This window comes from Vidua macroura, chromosome 14 (assembly GCF_024509145.1).
Source record: "Vidua macroura isolate BioBank_ID:100142 chromosome 14, ASM2450914v1, whole genome shotgun sequence".
Lineage (NCBI taxonomy): Eukaryota > Metazoa > Chordata > Aves > Passeriformes > Viduidae > Vidua > Vidua macroura.
This window is the reverse complement of record NC_071584.1, coordinates 16552014-16574592: the sequence shown is the minus strand read 5'-3', so window position 1 is coordinate 16574592 and position 22579 is coordinate 16552014. Positions and strand designations below refer to the sequence as shown.

At 46.1% G+C, this 22579-nt stretch overlaps 1 protein-coding gene across 1 annotated transcript; it reads right to left on the bottom strand.

The window, feature by feature from the left end:
• Positions 1-809: 809 nt before the first annotated feature.
• Positions 810-16319, bottom strand: LOC128814490 (transmembrane protein 182-like). Its single transcript, XM_053990365.1, has 5 exons — positions 16167-16319; positions 13492-13609; positions 11455-11553; positions 8768-8905; positions 810-1977 (listed from the first exon to the last, which is right to left on the bottom strand). The coding sequence occupies exons 1-5, from the start codon at positions 16317-16319 to the stop codon at positions 1748-1750; spliced, it is 738 nt and encodes a 245-aa protein (XP_053846340.1). The 3' UTR covers positions 810-1747.
• Positions 16320-22579: the final 6260 nt, after the last annotated feature.

Below are 22579 nucleotides of genomic sequence, written 5' to 3'. Positions count from 1 at the left end.
AACGGCGCGTTTTGAGAAGTTTGATTTAAAATTTATGCAAATGAGCTCGGCAAACAAGGACCCAACAAACTACTTCAAAGCACCACGCTCCAGCCCGAAAAACACGACAAGATCAAATCTTTGTCATTTCTCAAGTGTCTTTACAAACCTCTGCATACTCAGGACAAATTATTTCACCTCCAGTAGCCGGATAGTTTGGTGGAGAATGAGGAGGTGATTGCTCTTTGTAGGGTCACTGCCACATCAGCCTGGATGACTGGAAGAATTTAAATATATTTAAATTTATATTTATATTTAAATGTTATATAATTTGTATTTTTGGATCTGACTCTTGTAAGGTGTCCATAGAATACAACAAGGTCCCAGCTGAGCTGCCTGACAGGGCTGATCAAAACAAAGCCAAAAAAAACTAGCAGTGCTATTGTCCCCACTCCCATTCCTCCAGCTCCCACCATCATACAGTTTTTGGGCTGAGAAACTTCCTTAAGCTGTGTCCAGGGAAAATATTCAATTCAGAGCAATGACAAAAATTATTCAAAACAAATTTATAGTGAGAAATTGCCACTTGAAGAACTGATGGGGCACTGGCACAGCCTAAGGTGATATCACAATATCATGCTATTGTCCCCCCTCCTTTTCCCTCATCCAGGATCACCTGTCAGTTTTTGGGTTGGAAATTCCCACAAAACTGCACCCAGGGAAAATATTAAATGCAGAGTAAAGTATTGCTGTAAAGAAATACTAATTAATTCATGTTATGTTTCAAGCCACAGAAATTGGTTTATTCCCTTATTGAAAGTTAGGTTAAGTCCAGGTACATTTGTATCTTCAGAATCAGGGCTTTTAAGGAAGAAAAAAGTTTCTCATGTTTCCCGACATCCCATTAAAATGGTTGTCCTTTGACGTCAATTAGAGCCAGCTAAGAAAAAAAAATCATCCTTAATTGCTTTTTAGAAATAGACATTATTGCTTGCACCATTGCAGCCAGATTCGATTTCCTTTTACAAGAAACCAGGATGCTGGGAATGCTGTAAAACTCCAGCTCTGCTGAATATGGATGTGGAGCTCTGCTGACAGAGAGCTGCTTTCCCTTGGGCTGCGGAAAAAAAAAACTGGTGCAAACCCCACCAACGTGCTGAAACATCTCCAAAGTGGAAAAAGGCTGGAGCTGGATGTTCAGCTGGGGCTGGTTTGGGATGGACACTGGTCGGAGCCAGGCTGGGAGAGCTGGGGGTGTTTACCTGGAAAAGAGAAAGCTCCAGGGAAACCTTCCAGTGCCTAAAGGGGCTCCAGGAGAGCTGGAGAGGGACTTGGGACAAGGGATGGAGGGACAGGACACAGGGAATGGCTCCCACTGCCAGAGGGCAGGGATGGATGGGAGATTGGGAAGGAATTCCTGGCTGTGAGGGTGGGGAGGCCCTGGCACAGGGTGCCCAGAGAAGCTGTGGCTGCCCCATCCCTGGAAGTGTCCAAAGCCAGGTTGGGTGGGGCTTGGAGCAACGTGGGATAGGAGAAGGTGTCCTTGTCCATGGCAGGGTGTGGAACAGGATGGGTTTTAAGGTCCCTTCCAACCCAAACCATCCTGGGATTCTGTGGATGCTCAGTGCTCCACCCCTGCCTCCCCACGAGACTGAGTGTAACCTATCCCGACAATTAGAGCTACAAAAATGATCAAGCCCTCAAAATTTGGGTGTGTTTCTTTACAAGGAGCATCACCAATTTTCTCAAAGCCTTTTCCACATTTGTCTTACTGCAGGGAATCCATAATGTCTCTGCCCACCAGGAAGAAGAGGAGTCCAGAGAGTAACACCAGGGGCACGCCGGCGGCGGCGAACATGAAGGACCACCCGTAGTAGACGTGCACGGGGACATCATCCAGGCACCTCTCGCTCCTCTCCAGGAGGATGTACTTCTGAAAGTCAGCTGCAAACTCCTTCCACATCACAAAGAGAAACACGAGCAGGAGAAACAAACCTCCTGGGAAGAGAGACAAAATGAGTTATTGTCTGCGAAGGAAGTACAGGAACAAAGGTGAGAAAAGATCACAACAGCTTCTCATCCGTGCTCTGTATCAAAGTTTTGTGTGGCAGAATTGTTGCTCCTGACGTTGCTCTGCAGATTCCTGTGGAAGATGAGGCCACTGGCAATGGGAGAGCCCCACACCAGTGACCAGTTCCTGCCCTCTGACACCTCGTGCTTGGACCACCAGCACTTCTGCACTCCTGCTTCGGCAGGAGAGACCATGGAGAAACCACCAGAGCAGGGCTGATGTTCCCAGCAGGGACCTGCCTTCCTCTCTCAAAGGTGGGATGTTTCACCTTTTTCACTTTTAATTTCTCAGAGATTAATGAGGAGGCACCAAAACTTACTTCTTCCTTTTTTTTGTATCTACCCTTGCAAGCAGTGTCATAGCCAACCCCCACCAGGAACACAAAGATGCCATGATAAATCCTGGTGCTGATGGAGAAATTCTGGCACTGCCACCCCCAGAGCCAGCAGAGCCTGCAGGGCCAGCACATTATGGGGTGGGAAAGGCACACAGCCATGAGATATTCATCTTAGATGGGCTACTAAATACCAGAATAATAACAAGAATTATTACAGCAGCTAATGCCATGAAGCTGGAAGCAGATGACAAAAATTAGAGTGGCCCAAATCTCATTTACTGTGTATCTTTAAAAATATATATATTTCTGTGGTGCATTTTAAACTCAACATCTATTAAAGCTGAATAGTGATGGTGTGATGACAGGTCTGAAAGCAGTTCAGAAATATCTGATCTTGCTACTTCACAGGTAGAAGCTGCTATTTTTAAATGGTGCTGTATAACATATAGATATACACACAGACACACATATGAAAGAAATATATCACAGCTTATATTATTTTTATGGTTGAAGTGAACTGCTTGAAATTAATTTAGTTGACAAGTTACTACACAGTTCTGTGGATGTGTTGTGGCTTCTGCAAGATTTAATTCCTCCCCTTGCCATTTTTAAATCAAAGGTAGTTGTGGTGTATTTAATTATTCTTCCTGGCAGCCACTACACACCAAAATCCAGCTCTTGTGCTAAGGAAAGGAAAGGAGTAAAGACTGTCGCTGATTTATCTGCTTAGGGAGGTTACTGGATCTTCAGTCAGAGAAAACACGTCCGTGTTTTACTGTGATTCTGTTTATAAAGGCTATAAAAACATCTCAGAGCCAAAAATAAGACTCACATGAAGGTAAGAGGCTTCAAAGTCCTCACTAGGAGGGAGACAGAAGTTGCAGTTCCCCGCCCTAAGCTGTCACATTTACTAAACTGCCTCCCATGCCCTAAAAAGATGCAATCTTAACAATCAAAAATTGGTGTAGCCATACAAATATTCTTTGCATCACCCCATACTGAAATTCCAGCCATTCTCCCTGACGTGGAGGAGTCCTTGTTTTTCCTGGAGAGGCAGGCAAGGAGTTAAACAGCAGCTGCTGGAGCATTTGCATGTTCATTGAGGTTTTGATACCACTTGAAATTAAGTGCACAAATAAATATTTTACACTTACTATGATAGTTGTATGCTTAAAATACCAATTATTCTCCTATAAGAAAGCGATGGTGTGTTCAAATAGTCGCATGTCCTTTACAAAATACAATGTATTGATAAGAAGGCAATTAAGTCTTTATTACTGATGTAATTTAAAATTAAATTAATTAGATAGCAACTGAACCTTGAAAAGTGCTCCTTTAAAGATCAATTTCTATTTCATTAACTTATAATACCTACCGTAAGAGACGCAAATGAAAGCGCAGCCCCGGTGGGACAGAGAACGTGGGTATGGAAATGTACTTTGGAATTTTGCTTTAAATAACCAGGAATTCTGTCTTGATCTCTCCCAGCACAATTTCTATGGCCTAAGTTTCGGGGGTTTTTTTTAAGTAATCAGATCAAAACCTTCCAGTTCTTAGGGAGAAGGGTGTGGGAAGTCCCAGGTGTGGGTGGCACCATCCCCAGCATCTTCAGGAGATAAGGAATGGGAATTGGTCCCTCCTCTGGCCTCAGGGGAAGCTCCAGGCCTTGGCATGGAAGGATTTATTATTAAACAGGTACTGGAGGTGATGGCATGGCCATGGCATCTAAATTAAGAATGTTTTCACACTCTGGGCAAATGACAAGGATATGTAAAGCAAGCAGCCTTCTTCCCTGGAATAATTACAGCTGAGTGATGAAGAATCCCTGGGATTTACACGATGTCCTCGGTGGGAAGAGAAAATCAGAAGGGCAGGTGGAGCCAAAGGATAGTGGGAGCTCAGGAAGGGCAGCTCACCAAAATCTGCTCAGCCAGAAATGCTTGTTTGGAGCAATCACAAAAGCACCTGAACCTGCCTAAAATTTGTCACACTTACAGTCATCAGCAGCCTCTTCATCATGAGAAAATCAGGATGCTTCACTCCTATATTACTAAAGTGTTTGGCATTTTTGTTTTAAAATGCTGTTGTATTTGGGATTTTTCATCTGTTGAACAGGTTTCACTTTACCCCCTCGTTTCTGGGGCTTTTAGTGTTGGACACAGCAGAAAGCCATCTTTGTTTCCTGCCAGCTTTGGATGTAGAGACACAGATTCCTTCCTGCTTTGGGCAGCAAAATGAAAAACTGAAAAAATGTAATTTTCTGTCCAAAACATGACGCTGGCATTGGCACCCACACCCGAGACACAGGGTGTGTATTGGGTTTGAGTAAGTGAAGACCTGATCAAACCTCATCCCCATGCTCCTCTCAGCATCCCTGTGCTTTCTCCACTGGAAAATTACCCGAGTGATCCCTTTCCTTGCCTCCTTCTCCCTCTTTGCCTCTCTTCATTAGGATGGTACTGGGAAAAATTAACTGCGAAACTCCATCTCCAGACTGATGAGGTCAATGGCATCTTCTGGGGAGGGGCTAATTGCCAGAAAATTGCAGTGGGGTATTAAATCTTTGTCTCCTTTGTGCGCTGCAGATCTGGAAGCCTGGAGCTCCATCCCCCTCTCCCAGCGGAGCTGCGTCTTCTGCGTGGGCAAATGGAAGGAGAGCTTTTCCTTTCTCTCACTTTATTTCCTTGTGACACCTTTATAGCTGCTAATTGTGGGGACAGGTGAGTGAACTCAATCTTTAACTCTTATTCTGGGAAAGCTACTGAATTTTTGTGTAATCTGCTAATTAGGAGAATAATGAACTTTGACTCGTTCTCCTCTCTCACTCGTTGCCTCTTAAGGATGTTAATAACAGCGAAATGGAGGGGTGACCTTCAGCTGCCCTTCCATAACTGTCAGCCTTCACTGCATGTGGGGAGCCTGAGACTGCCAAAGTGGAGCTGCTCCATTTGGGAAGCAGAATCTGAGCAAAAAATCCAGCACTTTAACTCACAGGAGCAGATAATCTGCCCTTTTTGTTGGTCCCACCATGGGCAGGGATGTGTCCCACCATCCCAGGTTGCTCCAAGCCCCATCCAACCTGGCCTGGAACACCTCCAGGGATGGGGCATTCACAGCCTCTTTGGGCAACCTGTGCCAGGGTGCTGCACTGCTAAGTTTGGTCTCTAAAATGCCCAAAGGAAAAGAAAACTGAGGAGCACAAGGTAGGAAAAAATGAAGGACAAAATGAAGGAAAGTTGTCTCAGCAACCCAAAGAGCTTCCAGAAGCTGCAGCACAGAGCTCGCCCAGCCCTCTTGGTGACATTGTAGTGACAATTAACCAACCTCTGACTACTGAAACAAAGGGACAATCGGGCACCAGGCAGGATCTGCCACCCCTTGGAAGCACTGAAGCTCATTCCAAGAGAGCAACTGCTGAGAGGAAAGCAGCACACTGGCTCTTGGCTCATGTATTCCAGGTGCTTTTGGGAGAAGGCTGGCAAGGAAAAGCGCTCAGAAAATGGCCTCAGCTGCAAAGGCAACACCTTTGCAAATGTCAGATTGGCTTTGGCTCTTTCCGGAGTCACCCAGTGGAGGAAATCCAGAGAAATGGCTCCAGTGCTGTGGAATGGCTCTCAGAAGCACCTCCCAGAGCAGTCCATTGGTTATTGGAGCTGGCACAGTCAGATTTGCCCTCTGGAATGTACAGAAGATAAAAGGCATCTCAGGGGGAAATCCAAAGGGATCCAGCTGAGCCATAACAATCCTCACCTCACAGATGGACACACAGCCCTCCTCAGGCTGGTCATCCATAAATGTCTGGGAATGCATTTGCACCAGCAGTGTCTTTTGAGCCTTTTGGTGGGAAAAGTGACATCATTTTACTTCTCCCAAAAGTAGGGCGGTGGTGGGCAGAACAAAGCTGCTGGTGAAGGATTGCCTGCGAGGCCGGGACATCCCGCAGTCCTGGTGCTCCATCTCCCATTCCCACTGCCAGACCACACTCCCACTCTGCAGACTGCCAGCTTTTTCACACTTCCTCAAGGAGAGATCCTTTCTGCAAGGGAGGTTAATTAACACTGACCCGCAGGCCATGATTAGAAGACAAGAGGCGCTTTCTCCTGCATCATCCCTGCACATCCCGAAGGAAAGGGATGGCTGGGGACTTGAGCCTGTGTTAAATCCATTGTTCCTACTGCTTAGTGCAATTATGCAAAATATTTTTAGAAGGGATAACGAGAAAATAACCATGGAGGGATGCAACCCAAATCCATCCAGAAGCCAGGGCCAAGCAGGATCCAGAGGTCTGAGATCAGGATAAACCCCCCTGAATAAAAGGATCAGTTGAAACACTAAGGAAACTTTGCTAAAAAACACATTGAATCCTTCTGCTATCATTTGAGTGGAAAATATAGTAGGCAGTGTCTTCCAGCTGAACTCATTCCCCTGAATGACTGTTAATAACAATGATTGCTGTTCAGATTGAAGCTGCATTAATACAAACTTCAATTTTAACGGCAGCATCTTTGTCTAATGCCAAGAGGTTTATGTGATGCATAATCAGCTCTTCCAAAAAGTGTCACATTCAAAGCCCCAGCCTTTTAATCAAGGAATAGTCAAATAAAGTAGAAAAACAATGAGGAAAAAGGAAAAAAAAAAGGAAGACAGTTGAGTCTTACTCGGCATCCTTTTCTGTGATATTTCTGTGACATTTCTGCCCAATGTACAGGCTGGATACACTCCTCAGGGATGTCTGCTGCCTCCTGGGAGCCTGGACTACAGATGGGAAGAAAAAGCTTCCTGCCCTGGTACAGCCCTTGGGTTATTATCCATTATGGGACCACAACAACCCCATGGAAAACTACAGGCTTGGGGCAGCATAGCTGGGAATCTGTTGGTGGAAAAGGCCCAAGGGGTGCTGATGCCAGCAGCTGGACATGAACCCAGAGGTGCCCAGGTGGGCAAGAGGCCAGTGGCACCTGGCTTGGGTCAGGAATGGTGTCCAGGGACCAGGGCAGTGCTGTCCCCTGTGCTGGCACTGCTGGGGCACCTCCAGTGCTGGGGGCAGCTCGGGGACCCTCATGACCAGAGGGACAGAGAGGGACTGGAGCGAGTCCAGGGAAGGGAACGGAGCTGGGAAGGGGCTGAGGGAGCTGGGAAGGGGCTCAGCCTGGAGAAAAGGAGGCTCAGGGGGGACCTTGTGGCTCTGCACAGCTCCTGACAAGAGGGGACAGCCGGGGGGTCGGGCTCTGCTCCCAGGGAACAGGGACAGGAGGAGAGGGAACGGCCTCAGGCTGAGCCAGGGGAGGCTCAGGTTGGACATCAGCAGGAATTTCTTCATGGAAAGCATTGTCCATCTCTGCCACAGGCTGCCCAGGGCAGGGGTAGAATGACCATCCTTGGAGGAATTTAAAAGTTGTGTAGATGTGGCAGCTGGGGACATGGGTCAATGTCAGAACCTTTCTTGTTAAATATTTTCACTATTGTTTGCTATGAGGAAGCAGGAGCTGGTGAAGGATCCATCACATCCCAGCAGATGGAACAGGATGGGATGTAGCCCACTAATTCACTGCAATTAAGCAGTGGTTTCTCAGAGAAAGACCTGATTTCATTACAAAGTTCTTCACTTGGCACAGCTCAACTGAGCTCCAGCCTGTGGCTGCTTGAGTCATAAAAGAGCTTTTTTCTGAGTTTGAGTCACTGGTATAAATCAAGTCTTTCTAATATTGAAGCCAGTTATTCCTCTCAAATACAGAAAAGGAAAAAGCCCAAGTGATAATTCAGTGGAATCATTGGTAACAGCAGTGGGAAAAATGAATAAATGCCTATTTTTAATTCATTTTCCTGCAGTGACATCGTTTCATCTTTTCAGGTCTCCTTAAGCCAGCCCTCCCATTTTGGATCATGGGGTTTGCCTTTCATCACTCTGTGGCTTTCCAGCTCTGTCAAAGCTAACAGCAGAGGAGCAGCCCAAATGCAAAGCCTGACTTTGGGGAACTGAGCAGGGCTGAGGCTGCCCAGACTTAACACACCTGCAGGCTTTACTGAAATAAAAGGGTTGCACACAGGAGTAGTAAAAACAAAGTGATTTTCAAAAATCAAAAGTCCAGCTTTGCTAGGACTAAGGACTATCTTGCTAAAGCCTGGCTGAGCAGAGAATCATGAGCAGAGAATGGTTTGGGTTGGAAGAGGACCAAAGGAGGTCATAAAGACCATAAAGGCCACGGACAGGGACACCTTCCACTGGACCAGGATGCTCAGAGCTCCCAGGGGTTTAATTCCAGTGGGGAAGAGGGAAATAATCATTTGCTGCTCCCATAAGAGCCCCATCTCCCACGGCAGCACTTCATCCCCACCTGCCCCCATTCCAAAGCCACCCTGGCCCAGCCATGCCCCCTCACCTGAGAGCAGCAGGAATCCTCCCCCAACTTTGTAGGAGTGGGGGCTGGAGAAGGGGACCCCACACACCAGCAGGAGCCCCCCCACGAGCCCGGCGGCCACGGCCAGCAGGATGAACGCCGTCCAAAAACCTCTGTACACTGCAACAGGAGCAAAGGCAGTGAAAGGAGAGGGAAAGAGGGAAATCTCAACCTCAGAAATATTTTTCTTAATGATGCCATGTTTAACTCCTGCTTTAGCAACAGTAAAAACAACAACCTGTGACGCTGCTGTGTCAGGCAGAGCTGAGGCTCTGGCTTTGCCAGAGCACCTGGAACAGCCACGGGTTCAGGGGGAATGTCATGCCCTACAGAATGGGACTGGAATGAGGCCAAAGGGTTGGGAAGGTTTGCCAGGGAAGCACACCAAAAAAAAAGGGGTGGGAGGAAAGGACACTGCTCTTAACTGTGCTGGGGAAGGTTGGAAAAGCTTGGCAAGAAAGGAAAGAAAATAGCAAAATTTGGAGAGGTGGATTCAGACCACAGCTTTGTTTCACTTTAATTAACACTTCGGGAAGGTGCCAGGCTCCTGGTTTAAAATAAAAGCAGTGTTTGCTAGCAGGACTGCAGGGAAAACAGGAGCTCATGAGCTCCCCCATTAATGGCCTTGTTAGACTCTGGGAAAGAGAATGGGGCCAGAGAGCAGCTGTCTGTCCATCCAAGGAATTTGGGGTTTGGATATGACTTCGTACAACCACCCCAGGCAGAGTTGAGCAAGCTTGGTCCATCACATCCCACCAGATGGGACAGGATGGGATGTAGCCCACTAATTCAACTCTCCCAGCAGCCAAGTGCTTTGCAGACACTGCCATAAACCTTGTCCAAAGGTAGTGGTCCTCCAGCAGAGACCCTGTGATACCCTGCTCCCCATCCCCTGATTTATCTGATCCCTTGGACCACCACACCTCGCCCTGCCAGAGGTTTTCCAGAAGCTCCAGCTCGATTTAAGCCGAGCACGAGCAAGTGGGTAGTGCTGAAATGATTCACACTTGAAAGAAAAATGACACAGAGAAGATGCGTTTTCCTCATTTGAAACCATTTTGTCAGGAGAGCCACTTAGGGAGAGATAAGTATCTTGAACTCTCCAAAACCACAGAATTCATTTTCATGTTTAACCTCCCGTCACCCGTTTCTCTCAGGGAGCCTAAGAGGATGCAGATAAGGCAGAATTATCTCTGGAGCAGGTAATAGCTGGAGGACCGCTCTCCTTGGACAGCCTCCTGTTTTGTCAGCCTTTGCAAATGAGGACGGGCTGGCCAGAAAGAAAAGGGTGTTAAAAGTGGCCGCTCCCCGCGAGGGCTTTGCAGGGGATTGAGGCAGGGGAGGAGCCCGGTGCTGCCCCTGCCCAAAATGTGGAGGCTGAGGCACCCCCAGGTCCCCCGAGGTGACAGGGACAGGCAGAGCCCCGGGGTGCAGCCCCCACATCCCCCGCACCTCCACAGAACCAGGAAGGACAGAAAAGAGCTGGGAGAATGCGGAGATGGTGCCGGGGCTGCGCCAGGGGAGGGTTTCACAGCCGGGGCTGACAGGCAGGGACAGATGCCCCCAGCGCCCTTTATTAGGATGGAAAAAATAGCGTGTGTGTGCTTATGGGCAGGGTCATTCAGAACCGGGGCGCTGTGCACGTCTCTCCCAAGCAGAAACAAATCCCGCTGCTTATCCCGAGTGCTCGCTGCGCATCCTGCACCAGCTCCTCCTCCTCCCTCCACAGGTCCCTCGGACCCATTTGACACCACGGAGCGTTCCCCGGGGCAGGAATTCTGCACAGCCAAAGAAACGAGCTGCCCTTCCTCACATGTTCCTACTGACAATATTCTTTTTTTTTAAATTAATTTCTCATAGAAAAAAAAATAATAAAACCAAAAAAAAAAAAAAAAAAAAAAAAAAAAAAAAAAGTACTACTAAAGGCTAAGGAAAAGGTCAAGATGTTTGTTTGTTGCAGAATGTCTGCCCTGCATCCCCGGAGGCAAGGCAGACTGATGCACACTATTTAAGTAAATCAATTCATTTCAAAAAAGATCATTGAATTAATTCTAACTGCTGCCACCAATTTAGCAAATTAAAATTCCTAACAGCAACTGATCCATTAAAGAACTTGGAAAATATAGAGAAACATAAATAAAAAGGGACCCAGTTGAAAGGAGGCTCTCCAACTGCATAGTGTTCATTGCTTTAAAAATAAGCCAGTCACTTATGTGGATTTTCTAACAATTTGGTCTTCAACTGATTTTCCAGTGCTTGTTTATTTTGTCTTGCAACAAACCAACACCTGAGCTACCCCAGGAAACCAGATTCTGGGACCGAGTCAGCACTCAGGCTGGGTTTGGGTGCTCTGGCTCCAGCTCCTCCCAGTGACAGAGGAGATGGGAGAGAATGGATTTATCCTGCCTTGCTCACAGGAGCAGGTGCTGAGACCCCCCGGGAGGGAGCTCAGCCCACCCCAGCACACCAGGCTGGAGCACACAACGTGGGAGAACCTCTCAGTGTGTGCCTGGGGCAGCCAACCCAGCAGGACTGGTTTGTGAAGGAGCTTTCCAGAGGTCTTGGCTATGTGAATTTAGAACAGGAGAACCACAGCGCTGACACGCATCCCAAATCTCTGCCTGATCCCTTGGAAAAGGAGCTGCTGGGGGAGAAGGAAAGAAACTCACCTGCAGTTGTGTCATAGGAGGGATGGGGGAAAGGTCCCACAGCAATGGGCATGGGGAAGAGGTAGCCATGCATGCAGAACTTGGGGTGGGCTTGGCTGGCTGGAAAAGATGAAGAAAAAGAAGAATTAAATCCCAGTTTGCTTTTATTTCCTGCAGAATCAGTTACAGTGCTGATGTAGTGATGTCCTGTTGTGCAAAACCTGCAAAACCCTCAGTGAAATCAGAAGGCTGGGGAGGAAAGAAAGATAATAAATCTTGGTTAGAGAGAAAAATAAAAATAGACATAATAATTATGAAAGAGGGGAGATATCAGAGGATCTGAGACTGCTTCTTGCACATCTTCTCATCTTCATAACTGGAGCCTTAGGTGGACAAAAATCATGAAAGATGGAACAACTGAAGTCAGTGTCAATATTCTTGTTGCTGTTTTCCTCCAGAGAATGTGCCTGACCACCTGGAAGGGTCAAAATGCTTGGGTACCAGAACAAGGTACTTGCAAGACCTCCAGCTGGTAAGAAGGAAAAGCACAATTAGAATGGAAGTGCCCCATCAATATTAATACCACTGAGGCTTATCATGATTAACAGTAATAGAATGAATGTTAAATGAATTAATTAATGGTTGGCCACTTATTTAAATATGTTCCCCAGCTCAAAGGAGCACTTTATAATAGGTGGACATTAGTTCATGCTAAATTGACTATGGAATACCTATTGAATTAATTATTACATCCACAAGAGCAGCAAATTAATTTGCCATGATCAATCCTATTATAATAAATACCTAAAGAAGTAGCAAAAAATTTGCCAGTTATCAGAGTGACTCACTTTACTTCAGGTAAAATTATATTATGTATTTCCATATAATGTAATTCAGTAGCAAACTCCCTGTCTCAAGCCTGTCCTTTTTTATCATAAATTTCCTGTGTGAAAAACCTCCCGTTGTTGAGCAGTGGCGGGAAGTATTCCTGCAAGATTTTACAGGAAACAGGTCAGGGGTTGGGGGACAGCGAAATCATTTGAAATTTTAATCACTGCAGAGTAAATGTAGTGTGGGAACCTGCATTATTTGCAGGGAAGTGCCCTCTGAGGTGATTGTGCTGTGCCACAACCTCAGGAACATCTTCCATCGAGGCCTCGGTGGGCACAGGGCCAAGGTTTTTGTGGCGTTTAAAGCCTTTGTAGAATTATTTAAAATCTGGGGGGTTTTATCCCAAATCCTACTGGAGAGTTGTCGCCTCCAGCAGGGCTGGTGCCAGGCGTGTCCTGGTGTGGTCTCATTCCTTTCCTTTTTCTGGTGGGAGCACCTGGTTCACTGAGCCCACCCTTCACTGCACGAGGGCCACCAGGGTGGCACCAACCAGGGTCACAGAACAAGTTTCACCCTTTCCTTCAATTTGATTTTGAAGAGTGAATGCGTTTTCCAAAAAATAAAGGATTTTGCATCCCTCTCTGTCTATTCTCAAGTGTAATTTCAACGATCTTAAAAAGTAAAAAAGGTGAGAACTTAAAATAAAATGGCTTTCCACGGTGCACCACTGGTCCTGAGCACCCAGGGACACCACGAACGTGCAGTTCCAGCATTCCCAGTGCTGAAAGCAGTGGGAGCTGGGAATGCTGAGCACCTGGAAGGCAGAAAACAGGGACAGAAGAGCGATGCTGGGAAGGACATGGGCTCATATTTACAGAACTTTGCTGAGCAAAAACATCAAGAGGTATTGGGAGGGAGGGGGAGGAAGGAAGGGCTCTCCTTGCTGGTGGAAGCCACCACTTCACATAACTTTGTAGGTGATCAATTAAACGGCCTCATGAGGTCGCAACATTTTGGTGAACAGCCCTCTGAGAGCAAAATCCAAGTCAAAAAATGAGCATAGAAAGGGCACAAAAAGAGTGAGCCAGTTTTGCTTTTGACAGAAGATGAGAATGACAGAAATGAACTAAAAACTGTCTCCTCGTCCCGGGGAGCACTTCCTGTGTTTTGTTTCCCATTGAACTGTGATGGAACGCTGTGGACACGGAGTGGTGGCGTTGTACTCACTGTACCAGAAGGTCCAGATGGTCTCGGGGTGGCCCTCGCCAAAGAACCAGCACCGCCAGAAGAAACCCTCGTGGTGGAAAGTGAGGATCTCCTTCCCGACCTCTGTTGGAGTTTCAGCCTGGGGAGGAGTGAAAGTCCTGGCTGAAACAAGGAACATCACGGTACAAAGAGTGGATGCTTTGCTTAGACAGATGTTGATTTAATTTTTTGTGGGGTTTTCATGTTTTTTGAGTCAGTCTTGGAGGGATCGGGGAACACGGAGGAGCTGCTGTCCTTGACTTTCTGCTGTGTCACAGCTACGAAATGTTCTGACAACAAATTGTCCCGCAGACCTGCACAAACCATTTGCCTCCTTTTCTCCTGTCTGTAAACCCCTGCTGGCCAGAGCTGGGTGAGAATTCCAGGGAGCTGGGCCTTCTGGGTGTGTTCTACTCCTCAAACACCTTCCTGAACCCCCAGACCAGACCTGCGAGCACAAGGTTTTGGTCTTTCCTGAAGGCACAATACTGCAAAGTCCAGTTGTAGAAGATTTACCAAAGAACTTATTAAAATTATCCTCAAAACCAGCTCTATCTTCCCCACACACGGTTTGGTAAAGGAGACAGGATTGTGACAAAAGTGTTATGATGGATGGGGAATGTCCACAGAGGGGTGGCCCCTGTGAACCAGAGAAAGGACTCAGCAGGGAGGTGCTAGAGGTACTTATCCTGTCACAGGTTAATAGGTTTGGGTGGGAAGGGACCTTAAAGCCCATCCAGTGCCACCCCTGCCATGGGCAGGGACCCCTTCCACAATCCCAGGTTGCTCCAAGCCCTGTCCAGCCTGGCCTTGGGCACTTCCAGGGTTCCAGGGGCAGCCACAGCTTCTCTGGGCACCTGTGCCAGGGCCTCACAGGGAAGAATTTCTCCCCAGTATTTCTCCGGCAGTGGGAAGCCATTCCCTGTGTCCTGTCCCTCCATCCCTTGTCCCCAGTCCCTCTCCAGCTCTCCTGGAGCTCCTTTAGACACTGGAAGGGGCTCTGAGGTCTCCCCAGAGATCTTCTGCTTCCCTCTCCTAGATGTTTTTATGTATCACATAGCAGCTTCCAGAGCTCTGACCAGATTCTCCTTTTACTTTCAGGATAAAACCCTGACTATGACAAGGGGAACATTCAGCCCTAAAACTTCCTCAGAGCTTCCTCAGCCCTGAAACTTCCTCAGCTGGTGCCTCTGACTTGGTGCATCCACAGCACATTTCACTGAGCTTGCCAGATACTCAGCCCATCCTTATCTGTAAGGGACAGGATTTGACAGTTTAAGAAAGGTAAAAACAGAGCCTGTTATCCACAACCAGTAACAGAAATAGAAATAATAGAAACAGTGTCTGGAATAGAAATAAAATAGCTCAGAGGGAAGAGTAAGAGCAGTTCCTATTTCTGCCTGGTGCTTTTGAAGTCACTGCCTCAGCGTCAGGCTCCCCAGCACTTGGCCAAGAGCGTCTCTGAAATGTTCGAGATGCTTATTTGTGTCATGCAGTGCATCACCTCTGCTCTCTCCACTTTTAAAAACAACTAAAATGTGGAACAATTAACACTGTCATTTCCCAAGTGCACAAAAAGCAAGTGGCACTGTCTCTGCCATCCCCAGGCTTTACTGAGCTGCTTGAAACAAAAGACACTGTTTTCTGTTTCACTTCTCCAGGCATTTTTTCCATCATAATTTTGTTGGGGTTTTTTTTAGTTAGGAAAGTCATTTGGAACCATGACTCAAGCAAACAGTGCCCTACATTTGATTATGGGATTCTGAAATGAAAGAAAAAATATTTCTTGCTGGCATCATGATGCCTACCCAGGGTGACTCACTGCACCAGGAAAAAAATCAAACCTAATTGGATTGAACTTTGAAGTAACAAAAAGTCTGCACACAACGAGGATCTTCCTGTCATTTTGTAATGGAAACCACACATTGATTGGCACAAAAACATTTTGGGGGAGTAGGTGGCTCAAGGAACTGAGCTGGTTGTTATTTCATTGAAGAGTTAGACAACAGCAGGTGCAGCAAAAATCCAACTTGAGGGATCTATAAGCGAGTGACACCAGCCCTTAGCACTAAAATATCAAGCTGTCCCTTGAAAATTACATTTCCTGCTAACTAAAATCCCATATAAATCTCACTTTGAGGGTATCCAGGCCACTGGTCGGATGGGCAGGAACCCGTCTGCTCTGCTCTGTGTCTGATGTTCACTTTAGTTTGGTGTCTGTGCTGCAGCTGTATCACTTCAGATGGAAGTGACTGCCAAGGCCCACACTTTTAAACATGAACTAGTTTTAAATGAAGAAACTACAGAGGGAGAAATCTTTTAGTGGCAAATATCAGGAGATATCTTTTGTCTTTAGAGGGAAAGGCTGTCAACAACTAAAGCTCTTACATTTTTGCCTTTCATTCTCTAATGTTCATATCTGCCAGATTACAGAGGTGCTGTCTTAATTCTTCCTAGACGCAATTTACTCCAGTCAAAATGCTCAATATTATGGAAAAGCTGGGTTGGATTTTAAAGAATTTAAAGTTTTACCTCAGGCTGACGTTTTACATTACCGGGTCACTTTCACTGAGCATAAATATTATCACAGATTTCCAATTTTTAGATCTGAAATTATTTAGGTAAGTTCTTTCAAAGCACAAGATTTCAGAGCTCACCCCCCCGGTGCTCAGAGTGCTGTTCCCATGCTCGAAGACCCCGCAGGTGTCCGTGGCCAGGAGCCAATAATCCGTCCCAAAGGCGATGAGGAAGAGCAAAACCCCGGTGCCTCCGAGGATCCCGGCTGCCAGGGCGGCTGCTCCGGCCTTCATGGGGCAGCAGGGGGGAAAGCAGCACAACTGGAAACCAGAAAAGGAGGAAAACCCCCGAGTTTCCCGGGTCTCTGGAAGAGCGGGGCCAGAGGAATGCTATTTTTGGATGTGGATAACGATCTCCTGGCTGGTGTGAGTTTCACTGAGTGCTGGGGCAGGACTAATAAAAGCAGATGACCTGGCCTGAGTGAGCAGCTGTGGCATTAAGGATCATGAGAAGCAGCTACTGAGGCAGAGCAGGGAGCCATCCAAGGGGACACGTGGCTGCTGCTGCTGGAGGAGCGCAGCCAGGAGCCCTCAGGACACGGCTCTGGGTCACGAGTGCAGAATTCCCAGGGAGTTATTCCCATCCCTCCCTGCACATGCAAGCAGAGGTGGACTCAAAGGTCTTCCCCACACCATGGGGCCCGTGGTGTCCTCAGCCAGAGTGGTGACACCTCTCACTGTGTCCCCATAAATGGGGACTTCTGGAATTTGCGTCTCCTCCTTCCTCTGAGCAAAACTCTGATGCAGCTTTTACAGAAAGTAACCCCAGGGATGCAAGAAAAACATTAAAACACTGGGAGATCTTAAATATCCCGGTGCTCTTGGGAGGGTTGCAACCACCACCTTTGCACCAGGCAGGTCCACATGGAGCTGGACAAGGAGCATCCAAGCAGGTGCACACACGGACACACCGGGGATGTCCTGCAGCTGTAAATGATGCTCTCCCTCCTACCATGGAAAAGTGGATCCATACCCCTCCCACCCCCCAGCCTGCTGTGGGAGAAGTGTCTCCAGGGAGCAAGGACATTCCTGCATGGAATTTCACTGCCATTTGCTTCCTAATGTTTTTGGCTTCTGCTGCAGCATCTGCTGTAGATCACTGCCAGGAATGGGATGCCAGACTAGGAAAATTATAATTTCTGTAGGGCAATAACTATATTCCTGTGGCATGCCAGGAGGCTGGGAGAAGAAATTTAAATTGCAGTCAAAAATCAAGCTCTGATTTTCTAACCTTAGCCTTAGTCATGATCTGCTCTAAACAAGGGGGGTGATGATGTTGACTCCCCTATCCTATGGGAATTTGTCTTGCCAAATTAATTTCCAAATCAACTTAATATTTAAAGTTACCTGTGAACATATGGGTATCTCAAAGCAACTGCACAGTGGTTGGGGAACCTGGAGACAGCTGGGAAAAACTTTGACTACACTTCTTATTGAGGCATACAGTGTGATGAATGTTCTCAATCTTCTGTTGTGCTTCTATAAGCACAACAGAATTTAAATGATAATAATTTATTTCATTCTCTGCATTGTCTTTCTTAAATATTGCAGGGGTAGCTGTTAAATAACACGTTAGACCTCTCTCCCTCACCGTCCCAGGGGCAGAGTTGTTCCTGGTTTAACCTGACCGTGAGCATATGAGGAATTCCACAGGATCCAGGATCCACTGGAATCTTCACTGACACAGGGAGAAAGGAGAGTTGGGACAGGGTGCAGACTTACCACCATGCAGGGTCAAAACTCAGCCACAGAGCTGGGATTGTGCAGGAATAAACACACCCTGCCCATCCCACAGACCTGCCATTCCACTGGAAACACTTCCAGCTACTGCCAGGTATTTCCATGTAGGTTGTTGTGATCAACCCTCCCTAAACCTCCACTCATCCCATTCCTACACCAATTACCCTTTCTCACCTCAGCACAGTATATTTTTCCATAGTTTTGAACAGCAATAACTCACCCATCTCCCAGTCACTGGTGCTTCACTGCTGCTCTTCGTAATGAACATAAAATGGCTGATTAAATACAAAACACAACTTACCTATCACCTAAATAATCAATTAGTGAAATTCCCATCAGCCATTTAGCTACCACACAATCCTGGCTAAAACTGTCTGCAGTGACAATGACAGTTGGTTGCCATCTCTTCTTGTGATCTCCTCCTCAAAGCTGGACACGACTGACGGGAGCTTTGGCAACGCTCAGAGGAGCTGGGTGAAAACAAGGATTTGCACACCAGGAGTGAGGATTTTTTTTGTAGCTCACACTGCAATTACATGAAATTAAAATGCAAAGTGGGCACTTGTGTATTTTTATTTTAAAAAAGGGAATAATGCACACTTCCACATTTCTGGGTGTTTTTTGAGCCAGCTGTATTTGGCACTGCTGTTTTTGTGCTACTGCACATCCCGAGTTAGTGCTGTTTGCCATTTGGAAGTGTCCTCTGGAATTCTGGGTCCCACTGGCACAAAACCTCTGCGTGGCTGAGGCAGAACACTGCTGGTGCCCAGCCTTGGCTCTTCACAGGATGCCTTGTGCCCAGTCAAACATCCTCCAGATTCTGAGGCTGTGGAACAGGAATTGAGTTCCCAAGGTTGAAATGTCTCTCCACACACTGAAATCCCACTCCTGACAGGTGTTTCTTTTCAAAGACATGTTGGACAGAGATTGGAGCAACCTGGTGCAGTGAAAGGTGTCCTTGCCCATGGCAGGGTTTGGAACTGGATCATCTTTAAGGTCCCTTCCAACCCAAACCATCCTGTGACTCCAGGATGATCCTGTGATTTCTTCTCACAGCCTCAAGCACGTCCTCATCACCTTCAGGATCCAAAAAATTTCTGGGCAATGAGACCATGTGGTCTCTCCCACAGCCTGTAGAAAGTGGTAATGATGATGTTTATCCTTTGGAGCCCGTGTTGGGATCTCTGGAATGCCACACCAAAGCCAGGGGGGTGAATTAACCATGTAACACAAATACCATTTAACTCCCAAGGAAAACAGCCCTTCCTTTCTTCCCTTGCCTCTCCTGGTGCCAGCAGGGATCTGCCTTCAGCATCCTCTTATCCACACAGGTCAAATTATAGTGCCACCATGGGCAGCTCCAGGACTCCAGTGGTTGAAAAGGAAACTTGTATTCTGAGCATTTCATTAATTCCTAATTGACCCTGAGGATTTTTTTTTTGTTTTCCCTTAAGCTTTTAAGCCAAAATTGTAACTCTCCAAAACATGCATATTCTAGCAAGGAGCTGGGGCAAGTCAGCTCAGATTTTTCACAGAATTGGGTGTTTTACCTTTGAGTTGATCAAAGACTCCATCAGCACAGTCTGTGTTGTTATTTCCTGCAGTTTGATCTGTCCTCACAGAAAAATTTACATTTTATGTAGATAGATCAACATATTTTCACTCTCTCATGCGGAAAGCAGAGGATTTCTTGGAATTTGATAGAGATGAGTTCCCAGGGCTGCCTTTGAAGATTTCACTGAGTCCCTTTGGAGATCTGCAGACCTTTCTTCATTAGAGCATGGCCTGATGATCCTGGGTGGTGAAATCCTGGAATAGGCTGTTCAGGGCAGGGAGGGAGTCCCCATTCCTGGAGGGATGTAAAAGCTCTGTGAATGTGGCACTTGGGAACACAGGTCAGGCAGCCCTGGCAGTGCTGGGGGAATGGTTGGGCTCCATGGTTTTAAAGGGCTTTTCCAAACTAAATGATTCCATGGTTCTATGATCTGCCCTGCCCCAAAAGATGTCCCACGTGCTCTTCCCTTAGGTAGGTGAGTGAGTATCTCTTGAGTCTCTTCTTTTACTCTTTTCTCCCCAAACCTCTGAACAAGAAGACACCAAGGACAGCAAAGCCAAGCAGAGCACAACAAGAGCACCCCAGCACCGCCAACTTCACCTTGGAACAGCCACCAACGTCCCCGATGGTTTCACAAGGAGCAACCCCCCAGTCTGAGCTGTGCTGGAAGGGAGAGCAATAGATACCCATGTTGACATTTGCCCCTTTAATTCTGCATTAAAATGATAATCTCCAGTTCATCTCCATCACATGCTCCTTTTTCATCTCTCCCGTCTCCACGTCTCTTGGAAGAAGCACATAAGCCTGGATGTTGAAAGATCCTTAATGGTTCTTCTGAGGCTGAATCCCCTCCAGGACTTGATGTCAGTAGAGAAAAAAGCTCAAATTTGCCTCACCTGCTTCTCAAGCGCTGCCAGCCCTTTCCAGGATTAAGTCATTATAATCTCCTTAAGCAATCATGAAATAAAATAAACACAAGTGTGGTTTGCTGCTCAAAATAAAAATACTGAAGTTCACATGAGGAAATGCTTTTGGAGTTGTGAGTACAGGGGAGATTTTGCCTGATTTTCAAACGCAGCTGATTGATGTCTTTGTAGAGAGTTTTCTGATGCGGTTTTTGGGCTCTCGCTCTGCCATCGAGCTACTCCCCCTCATTAACTTTTGCCCATTTTAACCTGAACTTTCCACAGACTCCTGTAAACTTCCAGAGTAAGCACAGAGCAAAAACTCTCTGAACTCCTAAAGGAATCAAACTGATGCAATTTATTTCCACAGAACCATGCAATATTCAATGATACACTGAATCCGTGTTTTTAACACTTTTTAAAGGACTAAAACCCTGGAAAGAATTAATTAGGCATGCTCTGAAGCCTGAGCACTTAACAGTTTTCCACTCGGTTGTAGGATTTTAAGACCACCAACACTGGATACTGGCAAAGATTATCAAAGGTATTCTGGGCTGAAATACAAACTAGTCAGAGGGCTTGGCTACTAAGTGACTGGAAAATACTTCATAAAGGCTTTAGCCAGGCTATTATATTTTGTAAAGAAATTTTAAGAAAAAATCCACAGTATCCAGAAGGTTAAATTTAGGGCAGAGTGACTCACTGGGAAAAAATGTCCTGCAGGGAATATTGTCTTCTCTGAAGATCAAGCAAATTGTTCATGCAGCAGAGAGGTATTGATGGACCCAGCACTCCAAGAGGGGCTGGAAGGGAATGATGGGCTGGGATCCACAAAAGAACCCATGCCTGAGCATGGGAATGTGGGGCTGGGCTGGAGCAGCCTCTGCAGCCACTGCATACCTGGAGCCAGCAACCTCTGGAAGTGCCGGGAGCTGGGAGATCCTGGCATGGAAATGTCCCTCGTGCTGAACTGAGATGAAAATGTACCATTTCAAAAATAATGCAAGGAATTTTTTTTTTCAAAACCTTTTTTCCACGTCAGATAAAATTTCCATTTAATTTTCTGGCATTGTTCCAGCCACTTCTGTTGCCTACAACAGCACTGCAAAGAAATCTACCCCCACCAAAACAGCCACCATTTAATAAAGTCCCTGATAACCCATAATGGTATTGCAAAGAACTGATGGGAGTCTCAATTGGAAAAAGTCCCTTATTTAAGTGCCTGATGCCCAGAAAAATTATGCATGCTGTACAAAGATGACAAGGATGGATGAAAGACAAATATGGTATCCAGGTATTTTGGATAAAAATAACACAGGTCAGATGCAAAAGCATAAAACCAAAATAAAAGAGCCAAAAAAACCCAAACAAAATCCAAGCAAGAATTAGTCAATCACAGTTTCCATTCTTGATTAAAAACTCCTAGACAAGCAAATTGATTTAATTTCCTATTTGCTCTCCCACTATAGAATAAAAATTACTCACCTTAGTAAATCCTTCTATGATTATTTACTGAGCAGTATTTAAGGAGAAATTTAAAACCCTGAGGATATAAAACTGCACGTGAACAGGGACATTCCAACCCCAGAGAGCTGAGGACCTTCAGGTTCAGTATTTTCTTCTCTCCCTTGTATGCAAAGGCTTTCACCAATGAACAACAACACCAATTTTATTTCCTTGTTACAATTGTTTTCCTCACTCGTGATCTTGGGATCACTGGCCAAGGGTTGAAGGAGCTGCTGGTCCAAGAGGATCGGCCTGGAATGACACCCAGAGACACCCCTGAGTGTCCCCAGCTCCTGATGATGTCACCAGCAGCATGCTGAAGATGCAAGGAGAGAATAACTCAGAGATGATCCTATAACACAGCGAGTTTAATTGAAATAGAAATGTAGAACACTGCAACATATTCATAAATGTCTTAGATTGCATCATGTATTACAACATACTTGAAGATGGGCTGTTTTCTAAACCAAGTACAGCCAAACCCACATGGCTCCCATGCACATGGATTAAACCAGAAAACAAACCAAAATTGTAATCAATTAACAGAAGACGACAATGAGCTATATTAAAATCAATGCATATGTACATATATGTATATACACATGTAAAACATACATCTATTGCTAAAAGCTTTTTTTTTTTCCTTTGCAGTGAAGTGAATTTCCAGTGATGGAGTGACCTTCAAGTCAACATGAACCACCTCATCTTATGCCAGGACACCATAAAGGGTTTTTTTCAGAAGAAAATGTGATCTTGGATCATTGCAAAGTAAATTCACACAAATTTGT

Excerpts from the sequence above, each read along its gene's own strand:
- LOC128814490 (XM_053990365.1), bottom strand. The coding sequence starts at position 16,319 with ATGAAGGCCGGAGCAGCCGCCCTGGCAGCCGGGATCCTCGGAGGCACC. Across the intron at positions 13,610-16,166 it reads GCACTCTGAGCACCGGGGGG|GCTGAAACTCCAACAGAGGT; the intron begins GTGAGCTCTGAA and ends ACTCCTCCCCAG. Across the intron at positions 1,978-8,767 it reads AGGATTCCTGCTGCTCTCAG|GAGGTTTGTTTCTCCTGCTC; the intron begins GTGAGGGGGCAT and ends CTCTCTTCCCAG.